Genomic DNA, 20,376 nt, shown 5'->3' on the forward strand with positions numbered 1-20,376 from the left:
ATATGGAAGATTCTGTTGGATATCTGCTGGTTCATGTTTTATTTTGAATATGCAGGTATGGGTTAGGAGCATAGGGTATGCCAGGCTCAGAGCTTGAAGGGTCTTGGGCCAGCCTGGACTCAGGGAGAACCCCTGCAACCTGGGCTCTTCAGAGGTGCGCACTCTCTCTCCTCCTTCCTTCCTTCCCCAAAGCCCACCACCATGCTTGGCCTTGTCAAATCTGACCCAGTTTTCCCAGCCTGAAGGTGCTGTGACTCTGGGCAGAGACAGCTCAGGGTCCCTCAATGGCCAGGCATCACCTTCTTGAACTTCATGTCCACTCAGTGCAGGTGTAGGCTGTCTGTTCCTCCAGAACAAGCAGAGCCCATGCCTCCAGGCTGGGCTCTCTCTGTAACCAACAGGAGGGGACCCACTGTATGGCATCTGTTCCTAATGGGCCTCTTCTGATGGGACTCACCTCTATAGACAGAGCCTCATCAGCTGCTGGTAGGGTAAGGCCAGGGGCTTCCAAGGTGTCCAAGTGGGAGGAACTACTCTGCGCCCTCATGGAAGTCCAGGTTGCTCAGGGCTAAGCCACATTCCCTGCAACTTGCACAATCTGAAGGGTGCTTTTGGAACATGGGCGGCAGGTAACTGCTCAAGGGGAGCACTCTTTGAGTGGGGCCCTAGCCATTAGCAGTCGGTCCTCAAGCCTAGAGAAGCTGGGCCTTGTCAGTGGCGGGTGGCATCATGAACCCGGCAACCAGCCTGGTGGTGACCAGCGTCGGTCCTGGTTAGTGTGAAGAGGCTGCACCCCGAGCATCGCTCTTCTGGTCTTATGGGGTCACAGGTGTACCGGCTGCACGTAGCTCCGTGGAAAGAAACCCAGACGCCCACCGGCCCGGCCCCGCCACCAGTGCTGGTCCCCACACTCCACGACTTCCACGATGTCACCTCGGCGGAGGCTAAGCTGGGATGAGTCTTGTGCCGAGAAGTCAAACTGAGCCTGGGCAAAGCAAGCCCGGGTCGGCTGTGGAGGAGCAGGCAGAATAATTAGTGGCCTTTGGAGGCAGCGAGCTGTCTTCCCCCAGGAGCCCCGTGGAAGATGTGCGCTCCCGCTGGGGGACATGGGACAGGCCCTCTGCTGCTCACAGCCCTGCTACATAGTTTGTGGAACTAAGGTCCAACTCTCTCTGGGTCCTGTTACCTACCTCTGGGCCCACAAAAACATGGTAACTGATGCCAGGCATGGAAGTACTCCAGGGCTTGGAAAACACTAAGGAGCAGATTCTGCCACAGCCCCCTCAAGCTTGGGGGAGTAGAAACGCTACCCCTACTATCTGTCTGCTTTCAGGTCTGGGTCTTGGGTGTGGATGGCTTGGCTCATCTCTGCCTCCTGGGCCCTACCGTCTTCCCTATTGTTCCTGCTAGGCACCTGCTGTGTCCCAGCTCAGGCCCTCCCCTCTGCCTCTGCTGAGCCTGCAGAACTTCCAAACATGATAGGATCACTGGGCTCTACCCAGGAAGGAAGAAGCTCACTCTCCCCCCCCCCCCCCAATGGTGACCCCAGGCTCTGGCAGAGCCAGTACAGAGGAAAACAGGTCAGATCAGCCCCTCCCTTTCACCAGGCAGGGCTGGCCTAGGTGGTGAGCAGGAGGGGCTGATGTTTGGAACACTAGGTCTCAGAAACTAGGAGCTTCCAGCCCACCTTAGCTCACTAGGCCAGGCAGTGGAGCCATGTGGGCACCATTGGGGGGGGCGTCTCTGAAGTCACAGTGTGTCTCTCCTGGTAAAGCAAACCCCTAACTCATCCCATTGAACAAAGGGGAAACCAAGGCCGAGCTAAGGATTGAAATGGCCCCCAGGTCACATAGCAGGGTCTCAGAGAAGAGAAAAACACAAGGCCTGACTGCGAAGTTGAGCGGCCCTCTCCAAGCCTTGGCAGGAATCATACTCTCCTCCCTCTCTGTGGTGCTCAAGTTCAAATATGCCCAGGTCTTGATTTGTCCTGGCCTCGAAGCAAAACACCGTGCTGCACTAATAACCCAGTCGGCTGGTGTCGTCACCCTAATGAGCGAGAGCTGCTCCTGGCTCCTTGATGAAAGGACTGGCTGCTGGAAAACTGTTGTTATCGTGAGGACCGGGGCTGGATGGATCTCCCTACACCCGGGGCCCAGCTAGGCCTTGTCCCTGAGGGGGGTCACACTGCCCACATCCTGTCCAAGGTCAGCTCCTCCTCGGGAAGCGGAGAAGGAGCCTCTCATCTAGCTGGCTCACTCTTGGCCCCTGTTTCCTCATCTGTGTAATGGGAATGGAGAAGTGGGTATAACAGAGTGCCAGGCTCATCCCAGTGCTCGGGAGGCTGAGGTAGGAGGATCACGGAGACTTCAAGGCCAGTCTGTTCTACATAGCACATCTCTGGCCAGCCGGGGCTACACAGAAAGATCCTGCCTCAAAACAAACAAAAATCCTGCCAAAACCCAAATCGGAGTGCACAGTGCAGCTCGGCTTGTGGGACTCAGCGGGTGTCCATACACTCGTTCACTAGCAAGCACTTATTTTCACCTGTTGCACACTCTGGGCGATTTCAGTCTGTGTGGGCAGGGTGAAGTTTCTGCATTGTTCCTACCTTCTCTATAGTCCTTCCTCCTTCCCTGTAGGGACCACACTCGTGCCACATTAGGGACTTGGGCTTCTGGGGAGGGCAAGGCAGAGCTCCCCAGACTCAGGGTCCCTCGGCCCATCTGTACCTGGAGCAGTTCATCACACAGGAAGATCTGCCGCCTCTTGGCGATGGTGGTGGTTCGGTAGAAGTCGACCAGCTCGTTGAGGGAGTTGAACTTCTCTTCCCACAGGAAGTACTTCCCTGAGGCCTCTCGAAGCACCTTAAAGTGCTGCACCTGGTCACCATAACTGCGGGGAAGACCCAGTGCCTCAGACCTAGCCCCGTCTCTGGAGCCAGGCACTGCTCTGGGGGGATCTGAAGGAGGCCAAGATACAGGAAGCCGTCCTGGTAGAATATGGGATTCAGGACATGGGCTCTAGACAAGGGCACTTCCTTGCTGTGTGGCTTCAGGCAAGCCATTTAACTCCTCTGAACGCCTCAGTTTTCTTATAGGGAAAACACTTCATAGTGTTTTAGGATAAGAAAGCTGAAAAACAACATTGGCGTACTGGCACCATCACTGGGTATCACTGGGCACATGTCTTTCATACCTCTTTGGCATCCCCTTAACTTTGACAGTCTCTTTCTTCCCCTCCACATCTCAGTCCTCACAGTACTCTGGGAAGTGAGTCCCAAGATCATCCAGACTCTGATCAAACTCTGTGCCTATGAGAGCTACCTGGGCGTTCTGAGTATTCCATGTCCTTTCTTTCCCCTCAAGAGCCTTCCATGGCTGCCACTGCCCTCATGATAAACCCAACTCTTCAGATTCAAGAGCTGGCTTCTTGTCTTTCTTTGCTAGCTTCTCTGATACCAACGGCCCCTTGCTTTCTAATTCTTTGTTTAGCCTTTCAGACCAATGCCACCGAAATGTATCAAGTCTATCCCAGTCCCTCTGAAGCAGGCCATCCTGTTAGGGACTGTGCCCAGGGACCTGCCTGGGCCTAACCTGCAATCTGTTGCACACCAGAACAGCCAGGCATCTTCAAAGGTGCCATTGGAAGTGGGCACGGTGGCAGCTGGTAAATCTGGGACCCGTTTCCTGTCACAGGTGGCTAGTCTTGCCTCCTGACCCTATGTACAGTAGGGAAACTGAGGCCTGAGTGCAGCCGCAGCCTGTCCAGAAATCCACAGGAGGAAGGCTAGGTGGGGCTGCCTCTAGTCACAAATGTTCAGAGGAGCTCCCTGATTGATTATTGGTGGGGACAATGGCAGTTGTCACTCCTACCGGGACAATACGTCCCAGATATTATTCCAAATGCGACCTACACCCTGGGCTGCGCCCTCCAGAGAGACCATTCTCCTCCCAAGTCTGTAGCCGCACCTTGGCCTCCACTGCTCCTTCTCTCTCCAGCCCCAGGGATGGGCTGAAGGTTTAGGATGAAGACAGCGCTAGGAATCTGGGGACGCTCCCTGCCCAGCCCTGACCAGAGTCTGGAGAGGGCGTCGGCTAACACCTGGAATCCCGGAGTCCAGTGTGAAGCCAGTCTGGACCACGTAAACAATCCTCTTTCTAGGCCTTGGTCTTCCAGAAGGAAGGTATTTTTGCATTACCATTCACGGTCAAGTCACTGATAAACTGCCCACTTCCGGAGAGCTGACCTTGTGCGATACATCAGGGCCAGGGTTTACCTTGGATCCCAGTGTCCTCAGCCAGCCTTATTGCTCACAAAACTCACAAAGGCTTGTATACAGGCACCAGAAGAGAGGAGACAGAGCTGCCCTGAGTGTCTCCACAGCCCATGACGCCTTCAGCCCTCACCACAGAGCCAGCCTGAGGGCCCCTCACCACAGGCTTTGCTGAGGGCTTCTCCATGGGGGCTGTAGCTACCAAGTGACCTGGCCTCAGACCAGCCCTACCTGCAGTCACAGCACTGCTTATACACCTTTGGAAGGGCCAGTTTCCTCTGAGGAAGCTTCTGCCAGGGCTGCTACAACCCCCACACCTCAGTGCCTAAGGTATGGGTGTTGAGGTTGGGCCCACCTCTCTGGCCTCAGGGGTAGCCGCATGGGGAGGGGTCACTGTGAACAACAGAGTGGCTTGACATGGGTAGGAGTGCAGGACCCAGCAAGGCAAGATGGAGTGGGACAGAGCAGGCTCCGGACTCCTAAGTCCTCGCTCCTCTGAAAACAGCTGAGAGCCTGAGGCTTGGAGAATTTTGCAGAGGGCTGCTCTTGGATCCCATGGGAGAGCTGGGGGACAGGGCATGGGGCCAGGAGTTCTAGAACTTTCCAACCTGGCAGCTGGGAAATTCTTAGGGCTGGGAAATGTGACAGTCTGGGCTGTATGTGACATGTCTTGTCCTTTCTTCCACCTGGCCTGCACTGTAGCTGAGGAGGGGCCAGGCTGTCTGGAAGGGGGTCGGTCCCTCTACATCTCCATCCCACACTGCTCCTCAGGACCCCACCCTGCCCCCGAGCTCCAGAGCTGGGTTCTGGAGAAGAGGGGGTGTAGTCTGGACTCTAGGGGTTTGCGGTAGTCCCCGGTACATTGTTATCATTATTTATCTCTACCTCTGCAGAGGTGACTGCCTGTGTCCCTCGCTGGGCACCACTCTGTGACCCTGACCCCCAACCCCCAAAGGGCCTATGCTGAGCCAGTTCCCTGCATTCGGAAAACTCATGGTCTTAGCCAGGACAGTCTTGCTCATCGAGTTTTTCCTGCCTGGTCGCAGCAACCACTGCTGAGAGGGGAAGGGAGGTTAGATGGGCAGCAGCCCACATGGCCCTGTTCCCAGCTGGGGTTCACTTGGGTCAGGTCTGGGCACTCATTGCACCGTCCACTGGGGAACAAGGGGGAGTGGAGAGTCCTCACTGCAGCACACAGGGAGAAGAGAGCCGCTTGAGAGGCCCTGCCAGGTCTGTCGGGACACTGAGGTCAGTAGCAAGTTTCTCACCCCTCCTTTACCTACACACTGGGATCTACAGCCCTGCCTCGTTTACTCCAGGTGCTATTATTTGCTGATCATGAGCTCTTCATTCTACCAGGACACAGGTATTTGGGGAACAAGGAGCTTTGTCCTATTTAGTAATGGCCTCAGGGACAGGGCCTGGCTCGCAGTAGGTACTCAGTGTAGCACCCGTCTGGTGGTGCAGACAAGTGTTCACTAACCCCAAGGCACCCATGGCCAGAAAGGAAGCAAGGCACCTTAACTGGGGACTATATCCCATCAGCTGTGACAGAAGAGTCTCCAGTGGCCTAGAGAGGAGTACGTGGGGACAGTTAGGCATGTCAGGGTTCAAGGGGTCAGCTCTCTGAAACCTCTCCAGTCAACTAGCTGTGCTATGGCATTGCACAACATCCAAGGCCCACGAAGCCACCTGTGACGACAGCTTTATGTGTGTTGGCATGAACTTGTGGGAGATCCATGCCAGGGAAGGTGGACTGTCAGGTTGACTCGGGGTCACAGCTGAGAATATGACCACCAAGAGAGGACCAGAGTCTGCTTGAAGTTATACACGAGATCCAGGCAAAGCCAGGGCTCTCAACCGTCCCAACCAGTTGTCTTCTGGGAAGCCCTGGGCAAGGGCAGAGGAGCCAGAAGTGGTCTCAGAGCAGGTGCTCCCCTCCAGTTCCACCTCAGGCAATAGTTACAGAGTGTGTACCCAGAACACAGTTCTGTTTATGCCAATGTCTACTTTATGGACCGGGAAGCCGAGGCTCCCAGGCTAACTTGTCTGGATTCCAGGGCTAGGAGACGCTGGAGCTGGGACTCACTCCCTTTCTGGGATCCTAACACATTAGTCTGTCTCAGGATCCCTGACCCAGCCTGGGAGGAAACGAGGGTGGAGATGGCCACCTGGTGGTCCGAGCTGGGGAAGCACTGGCCCCGTCTAACATAGGTGCTTGTCTAGAACTCCTCAGGAAGGGACTGGTGGGGTGTGGGCCAGGGTATCTTTGAGTACCACACATTGGCCTAGCTACCCTACTTAAAATCTGCCCCAGAACACTGCCATCTGCACTTCCAGTCAAACATGCTACCATCCAAACAGCCTTCAACGTACAACCTCTGGATCGCCATACATGCTGTCTCCTGTGCCTGATACCCCCAGCTCCCACACATGCTTAAGGCCTGACTGCTGCCTCTTCCCCTCTTGGAGTATGACCTCTGTGTTTAGATGTCCTCCTGCACCTGCTCATGGTAGAAGTTCTGGGTCTATGTGTATCCCATTATACTCCCTGTCCCAGGGTGGCCAGTCAGAGCTACCTTCCAAAATCTGTCAAGACAGCCTGGGTCTCTGGGACACTCAAGAGGAATGTGGTTGGGACCCTCCTGGAGTAGCCAATGGCTGCTGCATAGTTGGGGTGGCTGGAGAAAGTGTAGGGGACCTTCCTAGAATAGCCAGTGGCTGAGGTGGCTGCCAAGCAGCTGCAGGAGACAGGACAGGCGATGTGTTCCCAGGGCAGTAGCTTCCCACTGCGGTAGGTCTTGCAGTTCCCACAGGCCATGAGAGCAGAAGGGAGAGACCGTAGTCCACAGGAGCAGCAGGGTCATATACTGCCCTGGTCCTCGATAGGCCTGTTATTGAAAGCCACTGGCCAGAGGTCAAGCATCCTTGAAGAGCCACACACAGGCCACACCTCCCTCTGTCTCTTTAGCACAGAAGCGTGCCTCATTCCAGGAGCAGCCAGGCAACAGAGCAGATCCTGTAGGTAGGCCTGCTGTCCTAAGCCACCTCTAGGCCTTGACACCGCTCTTCCCCCCCCCCCAGCACACTATCTGCTGCCGGCTTCCTGCTGCCTCAGCCTGCCAAGTCCTTCCTCCTCACAGCCACCAGGGCGACCTGCTACAGATAGAAGTTTTCCTCCTCAGAACCCCTCAGGACTTGGGACTGCTCTGAGAGAAAAGCCCAAGCTGTGTGCCAGGCCCTCTGCCATATGGCCCCCTCTCTTTGAGTGTGAGCCAGGCCTTGTCCCTTGTTTCAGCCGCTCCCACCACTGGCATCAGGGTTCTTGCACAACCCAGGGCATCCCACAGTGGGGTTTGGCACTGCAGCTCCCCCTTGCCTGAAAGCCTCCCCTGGGCACCAGGCAGAAGAGTGCCTCCCAGCTCAGAGACCCCAGAAGTTTTGCCTGGTTAACCTCGTGATGCGCGTGTTTCCTTGATTCTGTCTCAACTGTGCAGCCCTCATTTTCGTCATCTCCAGTCTGCTTCCCAGCTTCCAGCCAGCCTGGCGCAACTGAGAAGTCAATAACCCGCCAGAACTGGCGGCCAGGGGCCGACCCCGCAGCCCTCAGTTCTATTCTGCTATACCAGACTAAAGAGCGACCATGTTCATCTTTAATAAGCCTCACAGTTCCCCGTTCAGCAACCTTGCTTGAGCTTCTGTGGTCAGGCCCTATCCTGCGAGGTGTGAGCGCCTCCCTGTAGAGTAAACACTACATTCTGCTTTACAGGCTCAGAGAAGTTAGATAACTGGTCTTATGTCACACAGCCACAAAAACGACAGTATCAGAGTTAGAAGTGCCTGGCCTCAAGGTCTGTCCTCTCAACACTGCCATAGAGTGGAACCCTGTCAGGAGCACTCTCTGAGCACCAGACCGGAGCACCATTGGGCATCGTTCCTACAAGAAGCCTGCTCAGGCAAGAAGTCTGGCTGTCTTGGACTGCCAGCTGTGGGTGCACCCAGTCTGCTTTCGATACTTCCCCGTGCTTTTCAAGGCTCAGAGGACTGCTTATTTCTGAGCCCTTTACCCAGCCAGGGGCCCTGCCAGATCTGCCCCACTCCTTCACCCACCCACCCCAGAGCTCACTTCACAGAGACGGAGAACTCGCCAGGGGAGCTCTCGCTCTCCCGGATCAGGAAGGCTCCTAAGTGGTTCCGTTTCATCAGAGTCTCTTCAGCCAGTTGCCGAGAAATCCTGCCCGAGTACCACCTGTGCAGAGAGGGGACAGTGTCAGCGCAGTGCTGGCCCTCTGTCCCTGGCACCATTGTCTTATTTTCCATGTGGGGAAATTGAGAAGCAGGGAAACAAACCAAGGTTACACAGCAGAGGCAAAAAAACATCCAAGACAACCTGTCTCTGCCACTTCTTACCAGGCCAGACAACCCACACCCAAGGCAGACAAGAGCCAGGCTCCAGGGCTCCACCAGCCTGTACACCCCAACCTGACTAGTAGAGGAGAATTTCCTTCCCTTTTAAGATTTATTTTTATTATTTTTAAATTACAAACACACACGTATGCATACATACATGCATACACACATGCATGCATGCATACATACATACATACATACATACATACATACATACATACATGGGAGGGTATGTGCACATGAATCCAGAAGAGGGTGTCAGATAACCTGGAGCAGGTTGTAAGCTGCTGCCTGATGTAGGTGCTAGGAACCACACATGGGTCTCCTACAAGAGCAGTATGCACTCTTTTTTGTTTGTTTTGTTCTAGTTTGTTTTTTGAGACATTTTCTCTGTGTTACCCTAGGTCTGTCGAACTCATAGACACCTATCTGTCTCTGCCTCCCGAGTGCTGGGATTAAAGGCGTGTGCCACCACTGCCTGACCAGTATGTACTCTTAACCACTGAGCTAGCCTTGATTTTTTTTTTACATTAAAATGTGTTTATTTCTGTTGGGCACACATGTGGGAATGCCCATACCACATATATAGAGACCAGAAGTCGGTTCTCTCCTTCCACCATTTGAGTCTGAGAGACTGAACTCACTTCATCGGGCTCGGCAGCAAGCGCCGCTAACCATCAAGCAATCTCACTGGCCAAGGACAAAATTTCAAAAGTTAAAAAGTACAGACCCGTGCTAGGGTGTGAGCCAGTGGTGGCGCGCTGGCCTAGCATGTATGAGGCTCCACGTTTGTCTTCACACCCCAAATAGGTATGGATGACATCAGTAATAGTGTCCTCCCTTTCCTGAGCCCCTCCCAAGTAGGAGTAGACTTGATACAGGACTGCAGGAACAACCTCTCCTGGTGTCCTTCCTATCTGTGGGGCTGGCCAGGTCCTGCAGCAGCCTCAACAGCCTTGCCAGCCAGCCGCTCTCAGTGTACTGACCCCTGGACATTGCATCAAGTCTTGGGCTAGTATGCTGAGATCTAGAGGGGATTGCCTGGAGGTGAGGGGTCCTCAGGAATGGCAAACTGCCTGTCATGCCTGGATGGGACTCCAAAACCCACACATTGGAACTGGGTCTCTGGGATGACTGTTCTTGGTTGTCAACTTTACATATGGAATTAACTAAACCCCTCAAAAGGGGGAACACCTGTGAGGGAATTTTGCTTAATTTGAGGTGGAAAGATCTACTCCTGATCCGTATGTCTGAGGTAGGAAGACATGCCTTTAATCCAGATCTTTTAAGTTGGGAAACCCCACCTCTAATCTGGGCCATGCCTTCTGCTAGAAGCCTATGTAAGGACATGGGAGCAGGAAGCTTTTGCTGTCTGCCTGCTTGCCCTTGCCTTGTTAGCAAGTTCATTCCTTCCTTGGCATTAGAGCCTACTCTGGGATTCCAGCATAAACTGAAGATCAGATGAGACATCCAGCTTCGTGGGCTGAACAACTACTGGATTCTTGGACTTCCCATCCATAGCCAGCCAATATTGGATTAACTGGACCACAGCCTGTTCTAATAAATCATACAGACACGCAGTGCGCGTGCGCGCATACACACACACACACACACACACACACACACACACACACACAGAAGAAGAGGGGGAGAGAAAGATTCATTCTTTAAGTTCTGTCACTCTAGAGAACCCTGACTAATACAGCCTCCAAGCAGCAGAGGTGGGACCCCTGGGGTGACAGGGTCATAGGGGATGGGTCCAGTGGGCTGTGAGTTATAGAGGGAGAGGTTTACTTGCTTGAAGGACAGGGAACACTCCTCGGAGTTCTATTTGACTACATCACGTTGCTTCTTCTATTGATGTGGAAACTGAAACTCAGGGAGGCCTGGGGTCTCCTGAGAGGCTGCATAGCAAGGCTGAGGTTCCCCGCCCCCACACACCGCTGCTCTCACAGGTTTTCTGTCCCTCTCTGCAGGCTCATGAAGAGCCTGTATGGTCTAAGTGCAATCCCAGCCTGCCTCTTGCCAGCTAAGTGATGTTGAACAAGCCACCCGATCTCTGTGTGCCTCTGCTGGTCTGTAAGACGGTGTTAATAGCTCCTCCACAGTTGGGCAGCTGGAGGCTTTTCCAGCTGCCGCTATGAGAACATGGCTCATTCCCTACCTTCCACACACCCCTGGGTCTGTTTCTGTCTCTCCTGGCAAGCTTCTATTCTAACTTGCAGGCCCAGGGGTTTATCCTTTTCCTGAGAACCCCCCACCCCTCCGTTCCACAGTCACCTCACCTACCCTCCAACTTCACTGAGAGTAGGGATAGTGCCTCCTGGTCCAGGGGCAGAGGACACCCTGGGGCTCAGGGACAGAGAGGGCCGGGCATAGGTCTTTGAGGATTACAGCCCTCTCTCCCCACCCCTACATTAAGGGTCTTCATACCCAAGAGGGAATGTCCCCCACGGCTGTTTTGGGCAAGGCCTAAGATTACCAAGCTGGGCCAACTACTCAACAGGCCCCTTAGGATCTGGCTAGCACCTGATCATGATCCTGCTTGGTCTAAGAACAGGTGGCCAGAGCCGCCCTCCAGGCCACCAGGGGTTTGGGTTCTGTGACTCTGAGTACCCTGTTGGCCCCTCCTTCCTCCTGTCCTCCATGACAGCCTGACCCAGGACTTCAGCCCTTGCAGTGTCTCTCCTGGCCCAGGGTCAGACTCCACACACAGCCCCCTAACCTTTGCCGTAAGCCCTCGCTGAGGCCACACAGATGACCACAGCCTTAGTTCGCGCGGCCCAGGCTCCGCCTGGCTAGCATCTGAACTACATGCTATGCTTTTCTCTCTTCATGCTTGGTTCTCCTTCCCCTGCCTCTGGGTGGGTGGGTGGGGGGTGTACCTGGCAGGAAGGTGGTTGGGGATGGGGACCCCAAACAGGAAGCCGGAGGTGGTAGAGAGGTAGCGTCAGGTTTGGAAACAAGCAGAAAAAAAGACACAGAGGAAATACCCTTTGAGCCCCACCCTGCACCTCCATCCCTCCCACCCAGACCACAGCATAGCTCCCACCTGTTAATTGAACTCCCCCCCACACACACACTGTCTCAGGACTCCATGACTTCCCACTCCCTTTGCTCAGCACCCCAGGCTCTTCCGGCCAGTCCCCTGTACTGGTTCTACTCATTGCTCTCCTTGGTTCATTCTGGCTTCCTCCCACTCTCTACCTTCCCCTGAAAATGCCTTAAGCCATTGTCTTTGTCTATACAGCCAGCTCCCATCCATCCCTCAGCGTCTCACTCACTGCCACCCCTTCTGAGAGGTACCCTGATGCTGTCTGCCTTTCCACGTATTCTTCTGAGCCCTGTGTCTCCCACTGCTCTGATCCCTCTGTCTCTGTGACCCAGATGCCATTTAAGGTATATGCAGCTGGTGGTCAAGGACTTTTTAATGGTCCCGACATTCTGAGAGCAATGCTCAATGCCACCTCCTAAGAACCCGACCTAGGTCCCAGGCCTAAGTTTCAGACCGATCAGCCGGTGTCCATCTCCTTGGGCTGTGCGGTACCTAGGGCCACCCAAACATCTTGGCTCTGGCAGGGCAAAGTAGGGTTGATAGCCTCCAGGTGGATGGTGGCAGTGGTGACTACTCACGGATGTGGCTTTACACGGATGTAGTTCTTGGGAACAAAACCCTCGGCTCCTCGGAGCTCGGCCTTGTACCAGTTCTGATCATCTTCCATGTTCAGGATCTGTAGGCAGGAGCAACATGGATGCTTAGCCACCTGTTGAGGTCCTGCTGGCTGCAGCAGTTCCTGGGCTTTTCCGAGGTCAGAGCCCTGGATAAGGCCCTGTCTCAGCCCACAGGCCAAGGCAGCCTACAGGCAGATAGATAGTCATCCACAGGAGGCCTGTGCCTCCTGGTGAGGCAGCTGAGCCCATGTAAGTTTGTGGTTATGGCACAGGGCATTGCGGCCTCTGTGCTCTGCCGCCCAGACCCCCAGGGTGCCCCAGGGGCCTGAGGGGATGGGAGTAATCAATTCCTTTTGATTGCAGGAATCCAGAGAAGCCAATCACTGACCACGGAGAAGTGACACGAAGTTGGAGGCCCCCAGATGAGTCAGTGAGCCCCAACATTGGGTCACATGAATTTCGTGTTTGGGATGACACGAGGGGCAGGAATAGGAGAACAGACGGAAGAGCTGTGTTCTGATGAAGCTAGGTCCCAGGTTCTGGCCTAGATGCTTGGACTCCACAGACACCCTCCAAGCCTGCTGGGCCCTGTCACCCCAGGTGCACTAGGCAGAACTGGACAGAGAATCACTACGTTAACCACGGAAGGGCAGAAAGTAGTCCTGGGGAGGGGACAGCACACTCCATCCCATGGATACACTTGCCCTATGTCTCCCCAATTTTCAAGCAACCAGAAGAAGCTGAACATCACCAAGTGCCACTGTTTCACAGACAGACTCAGAGAGGAGTGAACTTGACCAGCGTAGCACAGCATAGTTGGCCTGGGGTTTTAGAAATGCTGGTCATGAGGGCCTTGGCCCACCACTGGCTTTCACCCCCCCTCTCTGCTCCTGCTGTGTACCTGGAGCCACTGAAGAGCTGGCTGTCCCCCAGTCCCCCACCAGAATAACAGAAACAGGGAACACAGACATATTTCAGTATTGATCCACAAGTGAAAAGCACCTGGAAGGCTGGGCTCGTGCCTCAACTCCGACCTGAGCCCCCTGAGAGGCCCTGGAGCTGGGCTGACCCCTTCCTTCCTTCCTGGTCTGAACAAGGTCAGCAGCACTGGGCCGATGGAAGCAGGTAGCTGGCTCAGGACCACTTTCACTCCAAATGAAATCAAGTCTCCCCAGTGGCCACAGTTTGAGACAGAAGTCCGAGTGCTCTTGAGTTCTGGCTGCTCCTGCCATCTCTAGAGCTTTGGCTTTAGTGTCCTTGTCTGTTAAATGGGCACATCTGTGGCCAACACCATACAATGTCCTGTCCTGTAGTACCTAAGCAGCCACTGTGCCTGTAACCCCTGCCATGCTCCGTCCTGCTTCTACCCATCTCTTTATAGAGACCCGAGGTGCTTCTGTGTTTACCTTGCTGAATTCTTACTGTTGATGGAGCCCGGACCTTAAGAGCTTTGGGAACGTTCCCAGAGAACATATTTCGGGGAAGTTCTGCTTCCCAGGTCAGGCACAGAGCCTGTCTGTGCCACCTCTGGCCCTACCTGCTGCTGGTCTCCCCACTGTCCCCAGACGCAGTCACTGACAGCTCTTGACTGAGCACCTACTGGGTGCAGACTACAGGAGTCCTAGAGATGCAGTCTTAGGAGCCTGTGACCCACAGGCAGTAGTGCTTTGAAGAAGCAAAGAGCCAAGGAAAACAGCAGCCTCATGCTGGGGAGAGAGCTGTGGGAGCCATTGTTTGGAAAAGGAGCTGCCAAAGGGGTACCCAGAGTGACACACAAAAGCCTTTCTAGAGATGCCCAATTTACAAGAAGGAACAATATAGTTTGGTGGTCCATGCTTGTCACTCCAGCACTTAGAAGGCTGAGGCAGGAGGATTGCTGAGTTCTAGCCTTGTTTGGATGACATAGTAAAACACTGTTCGTAGTTCTCCATTCTCCAACAGCAAAAGAAAGAAGAAAGGAAGGAAGGAAGGAAGGAAGGAAGGAAGGAAGGAAGGAGGAAGGAAGGAAGGAAGGAAGGAAGAGAAAGAAACCAATGGTGAAAAGATAGGGGGAACAGTGTCCAAGGTGGAGGGAATAGGGGAATAGCCAGGGCGACGGCTCTGAGATGGACCTACCTCTGTCTCCTTAAAAGGAGGCTGGTGTGTCTGGCTGTGGGCTGGAGGCAGGAGAGCAGCATGTGTTGAAGGGCACTGCATTGGTTCCATGACCAGAGGAGAGGGCTTGAGGGCAGGGAGAGATGTTCAGATTCAGGTAGGAGTCCAGAGTTGGAAGGACTCAGGGGTAGGCTGCCAGGGTACATGGGTATGGGTGCCATCAGCTTTCCAGAGGAATATCAGCCTGGGTCTCTGAAGCAAGCTAATCATGGAGAGACTCCGTGTCTGTCTGTCTGTCTGTCTGTCTGTCTGTCTGTCTGTCTCTGTGTTTGTGTGTGTGTGTGTGTGTGTGTGTGTGTGTGTGAGAGAGAGAGAGAGAGAGAGAGAGAGAGAGAGAGAGAGAGAGAGAATAGTGTCGTGCTCTTCCTCCAGCGAACAGTGGCAGGGTGCTAGCTAGCTAGCTACCCTTGAAAGCACTGCCTGCCAAAGAGTCTTCATCCCTTGTAAGACTCTCTCAGGGCCACATGTCCCGAGCTAGTGTATGGGCCAGGGGATTTCCTCCTAGATTTTCTGAGCAGCACCTGCAGAGGAAGTTGTGTTCCACCTTCAAGCTGGCAGGACTTGGCATGACATGGTGACACTCGCCAGAGCCCAACAGGGGAAGGGCTGAACACCAGCACACAGTGTAGAAGCCAGAGAGGAAGTGCCGCTGCAGTACACATGGGTGTAATCTTTTAAAATTCCAGATAGCCAGGGGAGACGACAGCGAGGTGGGGAAGCACTCTGGGGTCAAATTCAAAGTGATGCCAAAAATCTTAGAATGAAGATACTGAATACTACTTCATACAACGTGTTAACAGGTTGAAATGACGAGGAAATCAAATCTAGATGTGTGGTGGCCAGCACTAACATAGCAATCCGGTTCATCTAACCACGGCTGGCAGCTGGTGGCTAACTGCAGCAGTGGGGGATGCACCCTCCTATGCTGCGGTTTCCTGCCAGTCTAAAACAGGTCTAAAGCAGAGCCGGGGAAAATCAATACAAAAAGGATTGCAGAACCAGCCTGTGCTAGGACTCTGAAGAGGGAGAGGTAGCGTGTTTGCCTTGTACGCACAAAGTCCTGAGCTCCTTCCTAGCGCTGCCCTGGTAGGGTGGGGAGGCTGTAGTGTATGAGCCTCTATTCCAGCACTGAGGAACTGGGGCAGGAGGATCACTGTAGATTTGAGGCTAGACTGGGCTACATAGTGAATTCAAACTTCCTGGGCTTCACAGGGAGACCTTGTTTCACAAACAAGAGGGACAGGGAGAGAGCTCAGCAGACAAAGGCATTTGCTACGGAGCTCCATGACCTAGGTTTGGTCCCTGGGACCCTCGCGGTGGCAGGAGAGAACTGGCTTCCCCAAGTTGTTCTCTGAGCTTCACAGTGCACTGTGGCATCCGTGCCCTCACACAGTGTAAATACTACAGTTTTACAAAAAGGAAGAAAACAGGCAAATAAACAAAAAGAATGTGACTTTGAGCTGGAATCGTCCTGACAGCTCTGCACCCTCAGTGATTTCCGGTGCTCTAGGGTGGGGAGGATGGGTTTCCGCCCAATCCCCACCCGGCTGGTGCTGAATTCTTACATGGAGTGGTAGGGCTACACCTCTCCTCCCGAGGGCTGGGATCACTGGCTGTGCCACCACGCCCACTCAGGATGACTTCTGTACCTAATTTGTGGTGTGGCCACCACCAGAGCATCAGCTGCCTGAAAATGGCAACCCTGCCCACCTGGCTGTTTGCTTTCTGACGATTAGCTTAAGTCTAAACCAGGACCCAGAACCTTCCAGATACTCCAGAGTCCTGGTTGGTGGAGAAATAAAGGGAATTTCTGGGCCATACAACAGATTATCTTATTTTTCATTTATTCATTTTGAGACATGACTTGCAATGCTGTCTAGGCAAACTCCTAGGCTCAAGCAATCCTCCTGCTCAGTACCACAAATGCTGGGGCTACAGGAACATGCCACCAGGCCAAGTGCAAACATTTAAAACTTTTTATGTGTTTCCCAGATGTCATCAGTCCCTTCACCCATCTGCTACCCCACAAGGAAGTACACACCTCTCCACACTCTCAAACAACCTTGGAAGTTTTGTTTGTTTGTTTGGTGTTCTTCAAAAGGAAATTTTTAAAGTCCTAGGCATGGTGGTGAACACGTTCAGTCACAGACTCCGGAGGGAGAGGCAGAGGAAGGGAGAGCTCTGTGTGTTCCAGGCCAACCAGGGCTACATAGTGATACTGTGTCTCAAAATAATAAATTAATTAAAGGGGGCTGGAGAGATGGCTCAGTGGTTAAGAGCATTGCCTGCTCTTCCAAAGGTTCTGAGTTCAATTCCCGGCAACCACATGGTGGCTCACAACCATCTGTAATGAGGTCTGGTGCCCTCTTCTCGCCTACAGACATACACACAGACACAGAATATTGTATACATAATAAATAAATAAATATTTAAAAAAATAAATTAATTAAAATACAAGGAAGTTATGCAGAGTGGGCAGCAGACACCAGTCACAGTGCCTGTCACTGATGCATATGGGCAGCCACCTACTCACTTTGTTTCTCTTGCAAGTTTCTGTTTGTGTCCCTTGTCTGTCTTCCCACTTGTGACAGAATAGTGTGTGTGTGTGTGTGTATATATATATGTGTGTGTGTGTGTGTGTGTGTGTGTGTATAATAGTATACATATACATCTCACACACACACACACACACACACACACACACATACTTTCTAGAGCTCTTTAAAGCTAGGTGTGGTATCAAATGCCTTTAAGCCCAGCAATGGGGAGGAAGAAGCAGTCTGATCCCTGAGTTCAAGGCCCACCTGGTCTACATAGTGAGTTCCAGAACAAACTTGCTACATAGTGAGACCCTGTCTCACAAACAAAACAAAGCAAGAGCCCTTTTTATATTACTGTCATTTTGGTCATGAAGTTTGTTCTTAGCCTGAGTTACAGTTGTGTCCCTTCTGTCCCTTCTGCTCACCCAGCAGACCCGGACTCCTCCCCTCCCTCTCACAGTTTTTTCAGACTCTTCAAACAGGTCAAGGTCCTGCCTCGGGGCTTTGTGAGAGCCCTGTCTGGCCTGGGCCCTCTTCCCCAGGCTCTTTGCACAGCCAGTTCTTTCAGTGCCCAGCTTTCCATGCCTCTTTTGAAAAGTTACTCTGTCTTCCCTGCTTACAGCAACTCTCCCAACCCCCAGCCTCCTGTCTCTCTGCCTGTGCAGTAGCCCAGTGCTTGTCAAATGAATCAAGGGGATGCAGCTCCCCAAGGTCTGCAGACTACCCGTAGCCCCCTGAGCTTGACACCGGCCTCTTCTGCTTTCCTACCCACCCCCTTACTGAAAGCCGACCGTGCAAGCTGCTCCCACCCTATGCTTTCAGGTCCCTATTCTCATGGCTTGTGATGGGTAGTTGGATTACCCTCCCCCCACTCTTCACCCCCAATTCTCAGTAGACTTCTTTGCAAAGTGATTCCCTGCTCCTCTTGGGAATCTGTGAAGAAGGAGGCAGTCAGGCTTCACGAATTTCCTGGGGACCTCACTGGGCCCTCTGAACCTGGGCTAGAATCTTCCACACAGCATTCCTGTGGGCCAGCTACCTTCCAGCCTCAAGTGTGTGTGAGGATATATCCCGAGCTGGTTTCCAGAGTAACCGGGGCCTCTGAAGTAAACTAGGATCCACACAGAGTCTCCTGGGCCGGGCCCTTCCCAGGCCAAAGTGGTAAGTGTGCACAGGACCCAGGGCCAACAGCTTAGGCAGATTCAAAGTTGGTTGAGTGTGCACAGGACCCAGGGCCAACAGTTTAGGCAGATGCAGGTGCCAGCACCTTGCCTTGAAGAAGGGGACACCACAAATGTATGTGGCTGCTTTAGACCCATAGCAACCTTTGAACCCCAGCTTAGAGCTTCAGACACCCAAGGGGCTGAACAAAGGCCCAAGAGTTAAAGCAATAAAAGTTGAGACTTGACTCTACACTAAGCTCATGCAGATACTTCCCCATGCCTCACTTCGCTGTAGCCAGGCAATGATCTTCCGCACCCAGGAGCTCCACGCTGAGCATGGGTCCCATGGAAGAGCTTCAAAGAAGCTATCCCCATGCTCAACTCTTGGGGCCAGACTCAGGGTGGCAGCTACTTAGCCCTGTGCCGGTTGCTCCAGTGGGTCACTGGAGGGGCAATGGAGGGCACAGGGGAGGCTATTAGCATTCCAGTGCCTATGATCTAGCATGACCACTTCCCAGGTCTTGACTGTGGCCCCTGGGCTCTTCCATTGTGCGCAAATGTCTAAGTAAGGGCATTCTTACTAGACAGTTCACACATCCATCTCTCTAACAGCGCAGACAGCCACCGTTTCGACCCAGAGGAGCCCAGGTGAGAGCAAAGGAAGTATATCATTCTGTTTCCCCTCTCCCCACGTTACTGCTGGACACTTAAATCCCAGCTATCTGGGCTCCACTTGGTTAGGATGTCGGCTTATTCTAGACCACCTGTCTCACACACACATCGTCTCTGTCTCTGTCTCTCTTTCTTTCTCTTTCTCACACACCCTCTCTCTGGAACTCCATTTCTCTCAGTTGTTGTTGTTTTAAAGTACAAAACTAGGGAAACTCCTGCCAGGCATCGTGGCAGCTGTCTCAGACTCTCACAATGACCCCGAAGGGAGGTAAACACTATTCCCATTTCCTAGACAGAGGTGGCTCAACTGAACCTGTCCCTCACAGCCCTGACTACCAGGGTTATCCTGGACCCTGATTCCAACCCCACCACCCCTGTTAGCCCAGTCAGCCCGGTTCCAGCTCTTAGTACCTTGAGCGTGTCCCCCTTGTTGAAGGCCAGCTCGTCACTCTCTGTGGCCTGAAAGCTGTACAGGGCCACGGACTCCATCCCACTGTCCCTGGGCTTCAGCCGAGGACCCAGCAGACACTTCCTGCTTCCCGTGGTTGAGGACCACTTCCTTTGTTTTGAGTGTTTGTTCTTTTGAAGCTGGAGCCGGAAACTGCCCTTGATGGGGGAGAAACAGGAAGCAGAGACATGTCACCCCTCAGGGAGGGTGTGCTCACATACCCACGTTGACTCTGGGGGAATCCCAGTGTCTCCACTTCGGATGGTACAGAGTCGTCTCATGATTGGCTTCTGTCTCGCAGTATCCACATTTCTTGCTTGTCTTATGCAGGGTTTCTACTGCTGTGATGAACACCATGACCAAGAGCAACTTGGGAGGAAAGGGTTTCTTTGACTTACAGGTTGTATTCCATCATGGAAGCCAAGGCAGGGACCGAAGCAGAGCCCACGGAGGAGCATTGCTTGCTGACTTCCTTCCCATGGCCTGCTCAGCTTGCTTTCTTATACAGTGGGCACCCAAACCACCTGCCCAGGGGTGACACTACCCACAGTGAACTAGACTCCCCTCACAGCAATCGTGAATCGAGAAAACGTCCCACAGACTTGTCTACTGGGCAGGTTTCCCCACTGAAGTTGTCTTTTCCCAGACGACCTTGACTTGTGTCAAGCTGACAAAAAAAAAAAAAAAAAAAAAACTAACCGGGACACTATTGATGCTTCTAGAGATTGCTAAGCACCTGCCATGTGAACCCCAAGTTCCAGCCCATGTTCAAGACCCTCCCAGCCATCTCCTCTCACCCGCTCTACCCAGCTCCCACATGAACCCTCTCATTCCCTTCACTGTAAGCGAAGAACTGCTCGAGCCGCTGTGGTGGACACGCCGCCCCCTCCTACCTGCCACCCCTTGTCTTCCCTCTGCTCCAGAAAACTCCTCACCTAGCCAAACCTCACTCATGAGGCCTCAGATACCGCCTGTATCTAATCTGTGTGTGGATTACGGTCTGAAAGAATAACTAAATCTCCCTGGTGAGATCGTTAGGGGCTG

General features: G+C 53.4%; 1 protein-coding gene across 1 annotated transcript; it reads right to left on the reverse strand.

Moving 5' to 3' along the window:
- Nucleotides 1–3: 3 nt before the first annotated feature.
- Nucleotides 4–19,439, reverse strand: LOC119811718 (GRB2-related adapter protein). Its single transcript, XM_038325683.1, has 5 exons — nt 19,296–19,439; nt 12,317–12,414; nt 8,400–8,522; nt 2,730–2,892; nt 4–1,009 (listed from the first exon to the last, which is right to left on the reverse strand). The coding sequence occupies exons 1-5, from the start codon at nt 19,371–19,373 to the stop codon at nt 824–826; spliced, it is 648 nt and encodes a 215-aa protein (XP_038181611.1). The 5' UTR covers nt 19,374–19,439; the 3' UTR covers nt 4–823.
- Between the last annotated feature and the right edge of the window lie 937 nt (nt 19,440–20,376).

Source organism: Arvicola amphibius, chromosome 4, assembly GCF_903992535.2.
Source record: "Arvicola amphibius chromosome 4, mArvAmp1.2, whole genome shotgun sequence".
Taxonomy (NCBI): Eukaryota; Metazoa; Chordata; class Mammalia; order Rodentia; family Cricetidae; genus Arvicola; species Arvicola amphibius.

Coding starts and splice junctions, on each gene's coding strand:
- LOC119811718 (XM_038325683.1), bottom strand. CDS start 19,373: ATGGAGTCCGTGGCCCTGTACAGCTTTCAGGCCACAGAGAGTGACGAG. Junction 12,415..19,295: donor ACAAGGGGGACACGCTCAAG/GTACTAAGAGCT, acceptor TCCTGCCTACAG/ATCCTGAACATGGAAGATGA. Junction 1,010..2,729: donor TGTGTGATGAACTGCTCCAG/GTACAGATGGGC, acceptor GCTCCTCCACAG/CCGACCCGGGCTTGCTTTGC.